The 18,672-nt window shown below is 36.4% G+C and overlaps 1 protein-coding gene and 1 pseudogene across 1 annotated transcript; both read left to right on the top strand.

Annotated features, from left to right (window-relative positions):
- The first annotated feature begins 1,279 nt into the window (after positions 1-1,279).
- LOC122282519 lies at positions 1,280-5,214 on the top strand (annotated as a pseudogene).
- Positions 5,215-9,677: 4,463 nt separating this feature from the next.
- On the top strand, positions 9,678-13,395 carry LOC122282511 (G-type lectin S-receptor-like serine/threonine-protein kinase CES101). The gene is made up of 7 exons (XM_043094458.1): positions 9,678-10,921; positions 11,103-11,213; positions 11,316-11,536; positions 11,625-11,835; positions 11,945-12,182; positions 12,269-12,419; positions 12,527-13,395. Exons 1-7 carry the CDS (start codon positions 9,742-9,744, stop codon positions 12,821-12,823), a joined length of 2,409 nt encoding a protein of 802 aa, XP_042950392.1. The 5' UTR covers positions 9,678-9,741; the 3' UTR covers positions 12,824-13,395.
- Positions 13,396-18,672: the final 5,277 nt, after the last annotated feature.

Here is an 18,672-nt window from a genome sequence, read left to right as displayed (position 1 = left end):
TCGATTCTAATGCCAGGCCCATTAACTGAATAATTATGTTTGAAAAGTTTTATTTGTAAGCTAGCGTCTCAAAACACAGTATGCGTCTTGTTGATATGAAAAAATTAGATTTGTAAAAGAAGTTTATAATTCAAATATCTTACAAACTAAATCATATCATATCAATGGTTTAAAAGTATGTGTAATGCTAGATATAGTAATGAGTTATCTAAGCATAATATATAACTCTAAATATTATTTATCTTTCCGTTCCACACCTGCTTATAAATAAAAGCCCTCGTTATGTTTTAGATACCATGCCACGTCGTTATATGGTTTACGAATATGTTATCTTATAATCATTTTCTTTGAAGGATGTTGAAGATGTCAGAATTGATCAACTAATACGTATCTGGTCAAAAAAACATTCACCGATTTCCTTGGCAAATAATGTTATAAAAGGTCAGTACCGTGTATGAGCTTGCTCTGTTCTCAAATTTCCTTCAAACCGACTATATTATACCCATCACATAAAAAAGGTTTAGGTCCAATCTGAAACAGATAGGCAGACATATGCTTACTAGTCTTCCTATTTTTTCCAGGAAGAGGATAAGTAGATGCAGGAACAAGCCACAAGGACAGGTCATAATATTAATATATGTTCACTGATGCCTTGTCAAATTTTATTTTCTTTGGACGCCAACAATCTTTGTCTACATTGTTACCAGACGTGTATGTGTATGTGTATATTAATATATATATATATATATTTATATTTCTCGTTGACTTATCTACCTGTTAAGAAAAACGAAATATAGAGTAATCTAAACGGGCCAGAGAGGCCTCTGTTCCTTGATTTTTTTATTGACAGCTGAATTGTCTTCCATTTTTTTAAATAAAATTTCAATAATGATCCGTAGACAACTGGAGAGGGACTCTTTTTACTCGGAATCTCGGATTATGTTATGAGTAATAGATCATAACTGAGATGGTCCGCATCCTTTTCGGCCTACAGCTAGCGTGATTGGGAAAAAACTACAAATTCAGTAACATCTACAACGGATGGCTAGACGGAAGTTAAAATAATTCAGTGACCTTCACCTTCAAAATTTGCGTGTTTGAGCTGCAACATGATGCTTTGACCCGAAGAGAGGAAGAAAAAAAAACAGCTCTATTTTTCAATTTTGGCTGCGAGCTTGATGCCTAGCTTTGTGGATCCGCTGGGTCGTCCAGTCCTCATCATCTATCGTCAAATTATCTTCAAGAGAAAAAAAAAAAAAAAAGAAAAAAAAAAAAAAAAAAGAAAGAAAAAACCAACAGCATTCATGACACTGGTTTTGCCACATTTGGAGAAATGCATGTCTTCAGGTTTTTCTCGGTTTAGCAGTCTAACTGGTACCTGCTTGTCATTTCTTGCACGTATCCAAGGTGCTCGTAAAGTAACACTCATCCCTCCTCGCTAGCAAGGTCTTGCTACTTCAATATGAAACAACTCGTTCTGTACCATAATTGCTGCCCCTTAATGAATTGCAAAGCAAGAATCCTTTTCTTTCCTTGGCTTTTATGTTTCTTTCTCCTCATGATCAGCCCTTCTCGTTCCGACACGGACACATTAGCACAAGGCCAAGAGCTCAAAGACGGGGATAATTTATTTTCAGCTTCCGGTCTTTTCAAGCTAGGATTCTTCAAGCCTGGCCATGCTAATACTTCTTATTTGGGAATATGGTACAACGCAAACAACGAGAAGGCTGTCTGGGTTGCCAACCGAGACACTCCAATCTTCGGCAACTCAGGAACTCTTCGAGTTGATGATCATGGTAACTTGAAACTCTCCTACAGCCAGGGAGATTCTATTGTCCTATATTCAGTTCAAGCAGCAAGTAACACTAGTGCCGTACTGCTAGATACCGGGAATTTTGTGCTACGTGAATTGAACCCAGATGGATCCATAAAGCAGGAACTGTGGCAAAGCTTTGATTCTCCTAGCGACACACTTCTGCCAAAAATGAAGCTGGGAATCAACAAAAAATCTGGGTTGAGTTGGTCTCTAACATCATGGATAAGCGATGAGGTGCCTGCCTTGGGGTCCTTTACCCTTGGCATGGACCCCAACGGCAGGAATCAAATGGCAATCTGGTGGAGAGGGAACATTTACTGGAATAGCGGGCCTTGGGAAAACAGTCTTGTCAAGATGTTCGACAAGTTCTCCGACTACAGATTTAGCTACATTTCCAACGAGAATGAAACGTATTTCACTTATGCTGTTAGTAAAGACATCACCATTTTCCCGAGGCTGACTTTAAATGAAAAAGGTGAGATGTTGGTTTTCCTGCCGGATTCCACGTTTCCACAAGTGTCGTGCAGTACTTCTGCCCCTACCTTGAGAGCTGGTTGTGTTGAACAAAAGCTTCCCAAGTGCAGGAGCCCTCGGGACAAGTTTGTGTCCAAAATGGGTTTGATGTCTGCATATGGATTCACTTTCGGCAAAAGTGACAACCTGAGTCTTTCTGATTGCCGGGTACTGTGCTTGAAGAATTGTTCTTGTGTCGCCTATGCTTCGACAAATGATGATGGTACTGGCTGTGAGATATGGAGCAAAGATTCAAGTTTTACAGAGCAAAACAGGAAGGAACTAAGAAGCATTTTCATCATTGACACCAAAAGTGAGTGTTTATGGTAATTTTCTTTCTCGGCATGTATGGTACGGTACAATGGTCTGTCTTGAAATAACTTTAAAACGGCGTTGATTGATTATTAGGTACCCAATTAAAACTTCTTTATATAATCTATCCCATATTTGAATATCTAATTATTTAAATCTTTCCCATAATAATATTCTACATCGGGTCCGGGAAATGGCTTTACACCTTCTTGAAGGGGCAACTGCAAGTCAATGAATTCATTTTGTGCCGTGGAATATTTAATTAAATAAGATAAAATATAAAATTAGGATTCAATTCAGGACTTTTGATATAATATGAAATTACCACTTATTTTAAAATTTTAAACCGATAGAAAGAAATATATTTTATTATTTATTTTATATATTAACACTTCTTCTCGCGTGTGTGTTAACATGTACAATATTTAATTAAATATGATAAAGTGTAGAGTCAGTATTCAAAGTCAAGACCTCTACTTTAATATCATATGAAATTATCATTTATTCTAAAAGTTTAAGTTAATTGAAAGAGATCAATTTTATTATTTATTTTATATAGTAATAATGCATAATTAGAAGCTTCTTTTATCACGCGGTTCATTTTGCAATTCCAGAATTTTCTACCCCTACCAAACTTGGGGAAAACAAATATGTTTTCAGAACTTAATTTCAATACTAACACAATCTCGTCGTAACTTCTCAATGAATCGCAATTTATCTTATATTATATTTTAATACTTAACAATGATTTTTTCAAAAAAAGAAAAAAAAAAAAAAGAGTGAAGATGAAACATAGAATTTGTTTGCTCTCATGACAGATAAAATTGTTTCTGAATGCAGTAAAAATCTGGTGGATATGGTTGATAATTGTGTGTGGAGGGGCTAGCACTTGTCCCCTGGTGTTCTCTGTGTGCTATGTAATCTGGAGGAAGAAGAAAGAAGAAGCAAACCGCTCAGAAAAGATGAAGTAAGCAATGCTGTTACGTGAACTTGGAGGTAATGCAATGTCTTACACTTTAACTGGCAAATTAAAGAAACGCTGGAGATCAGATCAGAAGGCGGGTCCGGAGTTGCAGATATTCAGCTTTGAGAACATTTCTGATGCAACAGACAATTTCTCCACAGCAAACAAGCTAGGAGAGGGCGGCTTCGGACCAGTTTATAAGGTAAATTCTTGAGAATTAAATTGATGATTGTGTAATTGATTTACTGAAAAACAAATCGTATACGATCTCAGGGAAAACTGCTTGATGGGCAAGAAATAGCAATTAAGAGACTTTCAAGAAGTTCAGGACAAGGGCTGGTGGAATTCAAGAACGAGGCTATACTCATTGCCAAACTCCAGCACACTAATCTTGTGAGGATTTTAGGATTCTGCATTCAAGGAGGAGAAAAAATACTAATCTACGAGTACATGCCTAACAAAAGCTTAGATTTCTTCCTTTTTGGTAGGCTATATTTAAATCTTTTCTCGTTTGCATATGAAGTAGTTATGTCTGCTTTTGTAGTCTTTTGCTTATGCTTCCTGCGTGTTACTTTTTACTCTGCGACAGATTCCTCCAGAAAGAATTTAGTAAACTGGAAGAAACGCTTCAGCATCATTGAAGGGATTGCTCAAGGACTTGTTTATCTCCATAAATATTCCAGATTGAAAGTAATTCACCGAGATCTAAAAGCAAGCAACATTTTACTCGATAAAGAGATGAATCCAAAAATATCTGATTTTGGTATGGCTAGAATATTTGGATTGAATGGATCTGAAGAAAAGACAAATCGAGTTGTTGGAACTCTGTAAGTATAAATTACACCTCTAACCAAGTAAAATCTCAAATTTTTTTTTTTTTTTGGTTAATGTTTTTGTGTGTAAACATGAGAAAGCATTCCATTCTTAAGTACTGAAACCCTCTATTCAATTATCACTTCAGTGGTTATATGTCTCCAGAATATGCCATGAAAGGCATTGTGTCATTCAAAACTGATGTGTTTAGCTTCGGAGTCATCCTACTAGAGATTGTGAGTGGGAAGAAGAATATCAACCGAAGTGTTTCTGAGCACTCACTCCTTATAGAATATGTAAGTTTTATTAGTTTTTTTAATAAATAATTCTGGGTTTTTCCCTAGACGGTCAAAAATTCTGTTGATATATGCAACTGGAGAATGTTATAGGCATGGCAGCTGTGGAATGAAGGCAGAGCTTTGGAGATAGTCGACTCGACAATGGACGAACCATGCCATCCTGATGAAGCACTAAGATGCATTCATGCTGGTCTATTGTGTGTACAAGAACATGCAGCCGATAGGCCAACCATGTCAGACGTTGTTTCCATGCTTTCAAAGGAAAATGTCCGACTACCTGCGCCTAAGCAACCGGCGTTTATTAATGCCGGTGAGGAAGTGCCAAAGTGTACCGACGACAAACTAAATAATTGTTCCATAAATGATGTAACGATTTCTGTGATAGATGCCAGATAAATACACCAATATTGACAGTGTCGGAGCCAGAAATTTATTTTATGGGGTCAAATAAAACTAAAATAATATATGTAAAATATTTTTTGTTTTACTTTTATATAATTTTTTTTACGATATATAATAACCTAATATAAAGATTTGCAATAAAAAAAATATGTTTAATACAACTTATATATTAAAAAAATATTTGATATGTCAAGAACAATATATTATTGAAATAATATAAAGACATTCATACAAATATATTAAACAAAAAAATACAAAGTATCTAAAATTGTAACTTGCATTCTTTTAAACAAACAAAATCAACAAATATTGAATCTAAATCAAAATTCTTAACTATTTCTTTTTCAATATAGAGAATGGAAATATGTTAGAAATACTACTAGTTATAGTTAGAATTTTTTTTATTTATAATAAAAATTATGTATTTTATTTTATATGAGATGTGTTTTATTTATTTTATTTTTATATCAGATGAAATTTTATAGAAGGGCCAAAATAATCTTTAGCAGAGGGGTTAATAAATGATAAATTAATATTATTTTATTAAATCAAAAAAATTAACACATATTTTTTTTTTTCAAATTTGTAGGAGGCCATTGACCCCCCGCCCCAACTCCGCCATTGAATATTGGTATATGTTATTGTATAGTTGGGTGGTTGATTTATTTGAATTACTCATTCTCAGTTTGAAAATGTTGTCAGTGTTGTACATCTAGTCTGTCTAAAAATTATACAAGACGATAGAAAGACAATACTTAAGTGGTTCGACAACTTGCCTACGTCCACTGAAGCAGAAATTCAGTATTTTCAATATATTTGTACAAAATTACAAACACTCATAAGTAAGTTCTCTATATCTCAAAAGCCCTTCTATTTTGGGTTTTTCCAGAACCTATATTTCGCCCTCAACCCTCTGCTTTGATCGCTCACCTTAGTGAAGATTGTTTACACCATTACAAATGATCTCCTTTTATAGAAAAAGTCTACTTAACGTAGCCACCATAGTTGACAAACAAGAAATTTTCAGCAACTATCCTTAACTGTTGAGGGGTTGCTGTAACCATTTAGGACTAATGGGAAGCTTCTTTTGAACGGTGGGAGACTGCATGTTCACATGCACATTTCATACTTGGAGGGTTTCCAACCGTCAATACTTTTTTCTTTTTGGTGTTTATACATTACAATGGGAGATTCAAATATGAGCTTTTTGTCCATAACTATTTCATCCCAATCATTCGATTTATTCTTGAAGAGTTTTGCTACATACAAGCACAGTCATGCACTAATCTGTGTACCAATACTGATTTATTTATACTTAAAATTTAAATTAACACTGTTTTCAATAAAATCTACTTTTTAACCAATCACATTACATTGGTGCACAGATTAATGCACAATTGTGCTTGCAATTATATTTTTCCATTCTTGAAACCATTCTAAATGTGTATAACATTTTGGAATTAATTCAAGCTTGCATTGAAGTTGTCAGAGACGCTAGAGGTTCATTGCTCATGCAGAACAGGGCGATTTTTTTTTTTTAATCATATTGAGCCTGTAAAGGCAGAGATCGATGAATGCAACCCGGATGTTCATTCAAATTATCCGTCGCAGAGAAAGAAGCAAGCTGGTCAGACCATATTTCTTTGATCAATAATGTTGTTAGATCAAGGGAAGGGTCGAGACACCATAAGACCATATTTAAAAAGAATTAATTAATGATATAGTTTTTTTTGAAAATAGATCATTGAATTCATCAATAAACCGAAGTTACAAGTGTGACTTATCAATACAGGAAAACTAGACTATAAGTCAACCTACGCATCTGCTCTGAAGCATCCCCGCACATATAGTAGCGGATATTGTCTTAACTTCTGAATCTCTCTTAAGCGAGAGAAGATAGCGCTCTGTATTAACAAAGAGGAAAGACCCCCTCCATCCTCCCAGGGAGATGGAGTACAGCACGCTGTTACTATGGACACCAAGTCCAATAGCCCAATACCACGATACTAATAACTAAAAAGAAAACTACAATGTAAAGCAACACATAAAACAAAACCCTAAGCACCGGCCTGAACCCCGACAGGACACCTACCACAGGCATCAGCTACACGAGCCCAGAACGGCACGAGCACCCAGCTCACGCATGGACAAACAGCCGCTACTATAGAGACCGATCATACGATCACCAGCCATAACATCGCCCGCCACTCTCGATCAACTCTTACCCCGGATTATGTCCGATCAAGCAGCTCATTACCTCACTCGGGTAAAAACACTAATGGCCCCCACAACAGCAAGCACCCACCACGTGCTGTACGGCACGTAAGTACGACTACAGCATACTCTGAGCAATTTTCAATATCCTTCCACTACACTGTACGTACGACTACGGCACTAACAGCACATGACACCCGTATGCCCCGACAGCGCACCTTCGCATACTCTGAGCAAAACACGTTTTGCCCCACTGTCAACCATTTGCGCAGCTACATACAGCAGCTACTCACAACAAACTTCTGAGCAACTACGTACAGCAAGCATCGAATCGCAAGCTACTGAGCAGCTCTACTTTGAGCAGCTACTAACAGCAAGCATCTGAGCAACACCCACCACGTTTTCATCTCCCGCTGAAAACACTGCTACAGCAGGCTAGGCCATCCTGAACGCCGCGGTGGGTGGCACTCTTCCCTCCTACCCACTGCTGTCGAGGGCCTTATTTTCCATACTATGAAATAAAAGCAAATACAGTACTAACTAATACAAAGAAACAAATACAAAAGAAACACTGGAAACAGCAAAACGAAAACTAAACAGAAATGAACTCAGAAACAGAAAACTAAATAAAGAAACACTGAAAACAGCAAAACGAAACCAGCTGCGTCACCCCCCATTCCGACCACCTTCCACGAGGATCTCCTCCATGCGTACCGCCTGGCTTTACCTCAGAAAGCTCCTTGAAAACTCCCATGCAATCCAGCGAGCCTCCCGAAAACCATCTCTGTTTTTCATGGATAAAACAGAGCCACTAAACCCCGCGGGAAATACCCTAAATCTACATGCATACCGTAGCTGCTGAGCACATAAAACCTTGGCTCTACTCGCATTGAGACCCTTCCCTTCACCACCACGCCCAGCTACGTGGATTTCCATGATGGTCCCTCTTTGAAAACAAAACGCATTCACAGCCAAACAACAACGTCCAAGCCCTCCACTCCATCGTATAAAGACATCTTCATCACGTCCAAGTGAGGTAACAATGATAGAAGGCTCCAGTATCCCTACAACGTCAAAGCCCAGGAGCTTCATCGTATAAACTGCCTTCATCACGTCCGAATGAGAAAAAAGGTAGACGGCTCCAGCATCCTTGACCATGTATTGAGAACTTTCAGGCCACCATGATCACCGCCAACCGACGCTTATTGATGAACGGAAACTAGCAGAAAAAAGCAGAAAAAACTAACAAAGGGATTGGAGGGATTGGAGGGAGGGGGAAGCTTCGGCTCCCCCCCCTCCCCGGACAGTTTACTCCTTTTTTCTTCTAGAGAGAAGGAGGAGCTTCTCTTGTCAAACCTCTCCGGACGGTTTACTCCTTTAATGATATAGTTGGAGTATCATTCAAACCATTATAAAGAATAAAAATTTCTTATTTTCGAGCACGTAAAATCCTATACACACCTACACTTGTCAATCATTATGGGGTATTACAATTAATGCTGTCAAAAATGTATAGGGAATACAAGGTTCAAGTTTGGAGCTAATTGATTAGGAAAAAAATTTAGAGTTGTTTCCAAAATATGCTTTTTCCAAGTTTTTCTCTCATGAAGAGAAGAAAAAAAGTCTAGGTGCGGTTTAGATAGTGAGATAAGATAAAATAATTTTAAATAAAAGTTAAAAGTTGAATAAAATATTATTAAAATATTATTTTTTAATATTATTATTATTTTGCAATTTAAAAAAGATGAATTATTTAATATATTTTTTTATTATATTTTATGTGAAAATTTAAAAAATTATAATAATAAAATGTGACAGAGATAAAATAGTTTAATTATCCAAACGGGTCAACGTTACTCTTTCAATTTGTGAGAAAGTTCAACTATCCAGGTGGGGGCAAAGAAGCATATCTGACCTTTGAATCTACAACGCAACGTCTCCATGTTTTTCTCCCATGCAGACGAGAAAGTCCAAAAGATAAAATTTACGGGATCGTTACTCGTCGAATTTGTTAGAAAGTCCAATTTTCCAAGATAAATTTATAGGGTTAATGGGGACAAAGAAGAATATCTGGTCTTTGAATTTATGAATTAATATTGCAAGGATGAATCCAAGTAGTCTAGTAGACCAGAGCAACCCAAGGAATTTTAGAAAAAAAAAATATTTAAAAAAGATTTATAATATAATTTTTTCTTAGATTTTTCAGTTTCCGGGTTTGACCCTCCTTTCACATACGTAACTGAATTGGCAATCTCAGCTTCTAGTGATTGGCAATTAATATACAAAAAATATTAATTTCATACCTCAACAGCGACGTTAATAAATAAAGCCAGCGGGTTAGCTGTAAACGATTGGCAATCAATTACAATTTTCAACAACTCATTTATCGTCTGAAAAATTCTCCACTGATGCCCACCAAAGGAAGAGACTTTATCATCTTTTTGAGCCTGTTTTATTTCTTCCTAATTAGACACGGTCATTCCGACACAGATGTATTGGCACAAGGCCAGAAGCTTAGAGATGGGGAGCACCTGGTCTCAGCTGATGAGACATTCAGGTTGGAATTTTTCAGTCCAGGCACTTCAAGAAACCGGTATGTGGGAATTCTGTACAACATAGCCGATGACACTGACAGAGTCGAGTTTGTTGCCAACAAAAAGGTGGTGTGGGTTGCTAACCGAGACAACCCAGTTGCTGACAACTCTGGTGTTCTTATGGTTGATGAATCTGGCAGGTTGATCATTTCACACAGTGGAGGCAGTAACATTCTTGTGTCAAATTTTGTTGAAGCAGCAAAGAATGCTAGTGCCATGCTGCTGGATTCAGGCAACTTTGTATTGAGAGAGCTATATTCAGATGGATCATTGAGTGAGCAGATTTTGTGGCAAAGTTTTGATTATCCTACAGATACGATTTTGCCAGGCATGAAACTAGGAGTGAAGATGAAAACTATGGAAATTTGGGCACTAACTTCATGGATAAGCGAAAACAGCCCTGCCAAAGGTTCTTTCACCCTCACTACTGGTTACAACATGGATAATGCAAGTCAGTTGATCATTTGGCGTGAAGGGAACCTCTACTGGACTAGCGGGAATTGGCAAAACGGCCATTTTGAGTTTTTGAGATTCAACAGCAGTATCTACAATTTTAGCTGCATCTCCAATGAAGATGAAAGATATTTCGTATATTCATCCTATAACAATCGTAGTATATCAGGATTTATGATAGATCCCATAGGTGAAATACAGGAGATATCAGGGCAGGCACCTTTTGGTGACGGTGCCGGTGCTTGTTCCTATAAATACAGTCTCGGCTGTATAAAACAACAATTCCCCGACTGCAGGAAGCCTAATAATCGGTTCGAGCGAAGAAAAGGTGCCATGTCTGGTGAAGGATTCCATTTTAATGGAAATTACAACTTGAGTCTCTTCGATTGTCAGGTAGAGTGCTTGAATAATTGTTCTTGCATTGCTTATGCTTACACGGATTACAACCAAACCAGCTGTACAATTTGGATCAAGGGAGTAAATTTCAAAGAAAGCAATTATTCTTATAGCAGGGAGATCTATGTTCTAACACCAGAAAAAGGTAAGTTTACCTCATCTGTGACAATCGTTCAGGATTCACTGTAAACATAGACAAGAAATATGGAAGCCTTCCCTAATAACTTAATTATTATCTAGAAAACAACCCTACTCAAAACGCACACAAGCACACAGATGTATTCTGCATATAGAATAATGGTGGCAACTATTGTTTGTTACTGCAGCAAAGAGGTGGATATGGCTTGTGGGCCTTGTGTCATCCGGGACTGGATTTGTAATTTTAATGGTTCTGTACTTACTATACAATTTCATCCAAAGAAAAAGCAGAGAAAAAGGTAATCTTAAAGAACTAATTACAACTACGTCTGGAGGCGGTTGGTTAGTAATTAGTATATTACTAACCACTTTCTGTTTGAATTTTCCAATTTGATTGATAGGGGAGGGTGAAGCAGAGCAAGAAATCTTGCTATATGAGCTAGAAGCTAGTAGTAGTAGCACAACACAAGCTATCGATCCTAGGAAGAGAAAGAAACTCGCAGTAGGCAGGAAGAAGGGCGGAATGCTACAATTTTTCAGCTTTGAAAGCATATCAACAGCCACAAGCAATTTCGCGACTTCAAGTAAGCTTGGAGAAGGTGGTTATGGACCCGTTTATAAGGTATCCTGCAGAGACCCTTTAGAATAAAATGATTCGAGAACTACTGATAAGTTGTTGTATTATACGTAATTTGTTAGTTGTTTTTCAGGGAATATTACCTGATGGTCAAGAAGTTGCAATAAAGAGGCTCTCTAGAAATTCTAGACAAGGAGTAGAGGAATTCAAGAATGAACTTATGCTAATTGCCAAGCTGCAACACACTAATCTCGTTAGACTTGTTGGGTGCTGCATTCAAAGAGAAGAGAAGATGCTGATATATGAGTACATGTGCAACAAAAGCTTGGATTTCTTTCTCTTCGGTTGACAAATTTTAGTGCTTATATTATTTCACTGATTTTTTTTTTTCACTGAAAAAGGAAAAAAAAAAGGCAATATTCGTCCTAACATTCACAAATTGCTTCTACACAGATCCTATGAAAAAGAATTTATTAGATTGGACAAAACGCTTCAACATCATTCAAGGAATTGCTCAAGGACTTCTTTACCTTCATCAATTTTCAAGATTGAAAATAGTGCATAGAGATCTGAAAGCTAGTAACATCTTGCTTGATGCTGAGATGAACCCAAAGATATCTGATTTTGGCATGGCTAGAATATTTGGAAAAGATGAATCTGAAGCAATGACAAAGAGAGTTGTTGGAACACAGTAAGTACATAATTAAGTATGCTTGTGTATTCATGCATGCATATATCAGTCCCTAAAGACAAAGTTTTTGCTGAACTGTTATACAGTGGCTATATGTCTCCCGAGTATGTATTGAGAGGAACGTTTTCAGCAAAATCTGATGTATTCAGCTTAGGAGTATTACTGCTAGAAATTGTCAGTGGCAAGAGGAATAACAGTTTTTGTCATCCTGAAAAAGGCTCAAGCCTTGTAGGATATGTAAGTTCCAATGTTATGCGATCCTTTTACCTAGCTTTCTATCTATGAGACAACTTCATATGTGCTCAAAATGAAACCTTGACATTTCTTCTTCCTTTTTTTTTCAGGTATTGGAATTGTGGAACGAAGGAAGATGCTTGGAGATTGCAGATCCAGCAATATTGGGCAATTCCCGTGATGCGAAGGAAGTTTTGAGGTGCATTCACGTAGGTCTTCTCTGCGTACAAGACAGTCCAACAGATAGGCCATCCATGTCGGATGTTGCCTCCATGCTCACTAATTATTCTGTTTCTCTACCTCCACCAAAACAATCAGCATTTTACATCAACATGAGTTTGCCAGAGAGCAAGTTGGAGAATTTTAATTCAAATAACGCATCAATTTCAGAGATGGAAGCCAGATGAAATGGCACTGATTCTTCATCAACGCAGCCACAACAAAAGTCTTAAGAAATTTTAGAACCTGATATATAAGTTATGTGGATTTGTGTACGTTGGCAAAGCTTATTTCAAATCATTCTGGGCTTTTGTTATTTTGGATTCAAATGCACGGATGTAAGCTGATGATACATTCAGTCAGGTTGGAATATTTTACTATTTTAGTACAGGCAAAGTTGTAATTAGCAAAATGCAGATGGATGTAAGCTGATGAAACCAGGAGTACTGAACGTGAAAGCTCTGCATGTTTGACCGCTAACTTGGTGGATAAGCGCGAAAGCATCCCGGCCAAAGGTTCTTTTACCTTCATGACCACTGCTTACAGCATGGATGGTACTTCTACACTACTTGCCTGTGATCATTTGGTGGAAAGGGATACGCCTACTGGACTACCAGGAATTGGAAAAATGGAAAATCACGAATTTCTTTTGTGTTCTTCTGTTCTTGCTTGGCTTTTGCTTACACTGATTACAACCAAAATTAGTTGTGAAATTTAGATCGAGGGGTGAATTTTGAAGAAAGTAGTTATTTTTAGACAACGTTCCTTCTAAATTTACGACATTATCACCCGCCCAAAAGCACTAATTTGCCAACATTTCCCTGTCCACAAGGAAATAAATTGCATACAGAGAAAGGACAGAGGAGGTTGTAATAGTCATTCACATTTCAAGAATTTTGCTACGTACAACCACAATCTCGTACTAATCTGTATAATAATACTAATTTATTTATACTTAAAATTTAAATTAATACTATTTTTAATAAAATTTACATTTTTACCAATCACATTATATTAATACACAGATTAATACACAATTATACTTACAACTATATTTTTTCATTCCAAATTCTTACAATAATAAAGGCAAGCGATCACGAACGTAGCACGTGCAAGTCCCACCCGTTCTGTTTATATAATCCTATTCTCTCTTTCTTGATCCGTGGAGTCGTAAATTTTTGCGTCAAAAGTTCAGGGCTCTCTCTTCCCGGCTCCGATTTAGCTGACGCATCCAGAGTCCGGACCAGACCGCAGTCCTTGATCGCAGTCATGTCGTCTAAGCAAGGTGGGGTCCCTCTCTTTGAAACCCTAGATTCGTTAGATTTTGATTCTCAATTTATTTAAGGTCTCCGTGTTTTTCTGTTAGTTAGGAGGAAAAAGCCCTAGATTTTGTTCGGTTCTTTAACTGCTTCGTGTGAAAAATAAATTAGTGGTTTTTTGGGTTTTGTAGGTGGAAAGGCAAAGCCTTTGAAGCAACCCAAGTCCGACAAGAAAGAATACGACGAGGTACTATTTTAAATTTATTGAAATTTCACAGAATTATTTTTCAAAGCTTGTAGCTTTAATCGATAAGTCATCTATCTAGCATGGCAATAATCCAACTTCGCTGAGATAGAGGGGTTTTATTGCTTGAGCCTTGGACCGATGCTGATATTTCGTTTGTTTCGGAGATTTTCTTCTGAAATCCCGGCTGTCTGTTTGGTTACTTAGGAACATATAGAATATAGAAAAGGTGATTTTTCTTAAAAAATTTAAGTGGCGGCAATTAATTTATAATTCTTGAAGTATCTAAATGTCGTATATATTTATGCATACAAACAAAAAATTATAATTTTACAACTAAGAAAAAAGTTAAGCAGAAAAAGAGCCCATAAAGTTTCAAATTTTGTACTAATCATAGGAATTAGGAAAGGGAAATTTTGAATTTGCAAACGTTTTTAAACTGTAAGGGCTTCTAATTTTGAGCTAGAAACTTCACTTTTGCATGAAATAGTACGTATCTATCCACTCCTCTGTTATAACAAACCTCTGCTTATCAAGTGCTTTGATTATTTGATTTCTTTTCTTGATTTGTGCATGTTCGGTGTTTAGCTCATATATTGCAAACCGATAATAGTGTCGCATGTCTATAATTTTTTACACTGGAAAACAGGCCCTTTTTTGGATCTTCTGAATTCCTGCCCTTGATTGTGCTGTTTCTTCATTTGTTTGGTTTATTCGTAGTCTGGATTAATTCTGTCTGTTGGAATTGGAGTTGGATATGTTTTTATAAAATTACTCAGAGTTCCCTAGTGACTTGATGAAGTTAGACTTTATCCAACTTTATATCTGAACTTAGTTATACGTTTCTTTGGAATTTTTATGGTCATGCACTGTACCTTAATAATACCCCGTGTTTCCGTTTACCGGTCCTCTGTGTGCTCTTTGTGTTCCAAGTGTAACCTCACCCAACTTTGGTTTCTTTTGCTGTTGTTACTGAATATTATGAGAATGAGTACATTGTTCCATTTGAAAAGAACACCATATCAACCAGGTTTCTAGTTGTCGGTACACTATCCAAAGTCTATTTTAGAAGGAAAATGGAGCTTATAGAGTTCTTTGCCAGCGATTGTTTCTTAAGCATGTATTAAAACTCTTTTCAATTGCATCTAGGCTGCCTCTATGTTAAGCATGCCTGATTATATGGTTTGGACCTCACTGTTAATTGATTAATTAGACTTTCATTTACTTGGGGGCATTTAGGAACATTTTGTGTTGTTCGATTTTTCTGTGTGATATCATTATCACAATCTGGTTTCTTCTGCTCGCTGCAGGTTGACTTGGCCAATCTTCAGAAGAAGAAGGAAGAGGAAAAGGTAATTTGTTGGTTATATGGCTCAGTATTACCTTCCGTTTTAAGTGTTCTTCGAGTGATTCTTAATTTGATTCAACTTGTATGATGAGTAGGCACTCAAGGAGCTTAGAGCCAAGGCACAGAAGGGACCCGTCGGAGGTGCTGGACTCAAGAAAAGCGGGAAGAAATAAGGGTTTTGAGACCCAAATTATGGATTGTATCAATGCTTCTGCTTGTGACAAAACATTATTATGATGATGTTATGATGCGATGATCTTGCTTCTTTCCAAGTGTGTTGCTAAGCTTATGGAGTCCTTTTTATGTAAGATTATATATTTCCAGGCTGCATGTTTGTGCTATTTGCATGTTTCTAAAATGTCATTGTCTGTGATCCAAATGGTAAAACACATTTCACGAGTCTGCTGATTCCGATGGTTAACTATTGTTAAAATGAATTGAGTTGGCGAACCCTTCCCACTGGGTCGATATCTTCTTCCAAACTGCAATTGTCACAACTCATAAGAGGTAGCTGGCAATTGTCACCAAACTCCTTTAACGAAGCCTTCCTTCATGAGGATCTGCCAGCAATGACGATGGTAGAGGTGTTTTGGTGGAGTTAAAGTTCAGGTATAAATCCGACATTCCCATTCTCATTCCTGCCATGTTTTAGCGAAATACACTGTAATAAAATAAAAAATTATAATGAAATGAAAAATACAAACAAAATCAGATTGGATTGAGATACAGAAATATCGTTCTCTTTAAAGAGATTTAAGCTATTTGCGATGTGTATAGTTTCGATTAAATCGGTGCAGCAGACTCTCTATTGACTTGTCTCTTTTAAGATACAACAGCTTTAATCGTCGTATAATTTAAATAAGCTCTTTCCGAGTTATCGAGCTCAAACTTCTTCAAAAAATAAAACCTCTCTTTTGTCTGGAAATTCTCAATATTTCAAAACACTATCTTGTTTTCACTACACTTCTACTCGAATGAATTTCTTCTACATCTTGCTACGTACAACTCCAGCCACCTATTTATAGAGTTTTAAAAACCAGAAAACTGAACGTCGGTGACTTGGTCTTCTAAAACCATATCTCACATTTGCCTCCTAAAATATAGAAAGCAACCCAACAACCAACGGATTTCAAGAAGTCTGATTCTAGTTTTTATAAAAACCGAAAAGGAATAAGAGAGAGAAAAGACAGACAGTTTCACATAGCCGTTAAAAGCAAATAAAACAAGATTTTATTAGATTAATCAGTTGTTGACTAGGAAATAATGAATGCCGAAAACAACCAAATAAATCTTAAAGGGAATAGAAAAGATTTTGTGGAAACGTTCCTCAACAGATTTTGAAGAGTTCAACGTCAAAACTATATAATTTTTTACTCAAATATAATCTATTAAAAAAACTACCAACACCTTGTATTTCAAATGCACGCATAAACCAACATGGTCATGAGTAAAGAGTAACTGTTTATAAGAAGAGAAATTATATTTATAATTATGAAGTATACAAGAGTGCTTAATTTAGAAAAAAAAAAAAAAGTAAATATGAGATTTATATTAAAAAGAACTAATTTTTAATAATAGGTTTTTTTTTTTTTTTTTTTTTAAAAAAATGTGTAATTGAACACGTATCTAATATTACTCGAATAGCTACCGTCCAATTGAAACAAATCAATAACCCCCTCTCCCCCCTTTCTCTCTCCTCTCTCCTCTCTTGTCATTATGAAGTGCAAGGAATCTACGTTGTTTTAAACGTGACTCACTTTGATTGCCGACAGTATAGAAAGAAGCTGAGCATAATTGACTTCTTAATCATGTGAATAGTGTTTATAGGCATCCATTTTCTTAAGAAAATCGTACTCAAACAGGAAATCATCCCTTCAATTGGATCTGATCTACTGCAATCATGCCATCACATTCTGCCAAAGAATACCACACTCAAATCAAAACACTTTTGTGCTCTTATAGAAGAAAGAAATACCCAGGACAACTCGGAACGAGACTAGAATCGGCGCTTGCGAAGAGGTAGTCTCTGAGAGAGAAATATGATGACAGTCCAAGACTTCAAGAGTAAGAAGAAGATGACGATGAAGAAAGAGTAAGCACAGTCCCGGTGCCAAGTAACAGACGTCAAGACTTTGCAACGCCATAACAGACATTAGATTCCAGTTCAGACCAGTGGCCCATGCCTTTATGGGTAATCGCTAATTAATCTTGGAATTTGGGTCCGTGGAATCTGTAATGATAAGCACGAATAGAAATGCTGATAGACTGGCCCATTATCGTCTTTTCCCCTTTGCTTCTCTTAAGTCGGCCACCTACCTGTAGGCCCGGGTGCTGCACAGATCTTCATCTGTATTTTCTCACAACTGGCAAATTTTCGTACCAAGATTTTTTTTCCAGATTTGAGAGGTTGAAATTATAATAATTTGAGCTTTAATACTTATAACTGTTTAAATAAGTTTTTAAATAGAAAAATTATATTCATCGTCTTTATATATATATTTTTTTATTTTTTTCTCTGATTAAATATGTGCTATATAAAGGATGAATAGAATAATTTAATTAATTTAAAAAGAATAAAATAAATAAATAAATGTGACATATAATGTATATAGATGATAAATAATATATCTGAATTGAGTAAAGATTGGTTCTTTTTCCTTCCTAGCAACTAGCAAGAAAATGACGAGGAGTTGCTCTTATCAGTTATCACTTTCTAATGGTTGTCATGGCCACTATTTAAATACTTTTTAATATTTAAAAGTGGAAAAGAAGAGTGAATCAGCTTTTGGATACACGGGAGGGGAGGTTTGGATATAAAAGATCCCATATCAATTCCATAACCCTATTCTCGATCAGTCTCGAGTCCCGACTTAATGCATTGTAAAACATAATGGAATCCTAATGAGATAGAGGATGTGACACTGACTTTGCTTAACCTAACACCCAATAAAGGAGAAAATAAAATACTCAACAAAATCATTATCCTTCAAACTCCTATTTAAATTATAAGTAACAAAACTCATTTAGTAATTGGCCTTCTCCTTAGAAAAGCAATTTTACAGAGCCAGCAAGGAAGTCACGTTGTGCCGTGTTGTCAAACACTAGTTTCACATTTCTTTATAAAATATTAAAATCTGAAAGGGGTAGGAAGCAATAACCAATGGTTTGATTTGGCGAGTCAATTAT

Source organism: Carya illinoinensis, chromosome 1, assembly GCF_018687715.1.
Source record: "Carya illinoinensis cultivar Pawnee chromosome 1, C.illinoinensisPawnee_v1, whole genome shotgun sequence".
NCBI lineage: Eukaryota > Viridiplantae > Streptophyta > Magnoliopsida > Fagales > Juglandaceae > Carya > Carya illinoinensis.
The sequence above is the reverse complement of the archived record's forward strand: the minus strand, read 5'-3'. Positions and strand labels throughout refer to the sequence as shown.

Bases quoted from the DNA above. Each gene is read 5' to 3' on its own strand.
- LOC122282511 (XM_043094458.1), top strand. From the start codon at position 9,742: ATGCCCACCAAAGGAAGAGACTTTATCATCTTTTTGAGCCTGTTTTAT. The intron at 10,922-11,102 runs GTAAGTTTACCT...TTGTTACTGCAG, and splicing joins TGTTCTAACACCAGAAAAAG to CAAAGAGGTGGATATGGCTT. The intron at 11,537-11,624 runs GTATCCTGCAGA...GTTGTTTTTCAG, and splicing joins GTTATGGACCCGTTTATAAG to GGAATATTACCTGATGGTCA.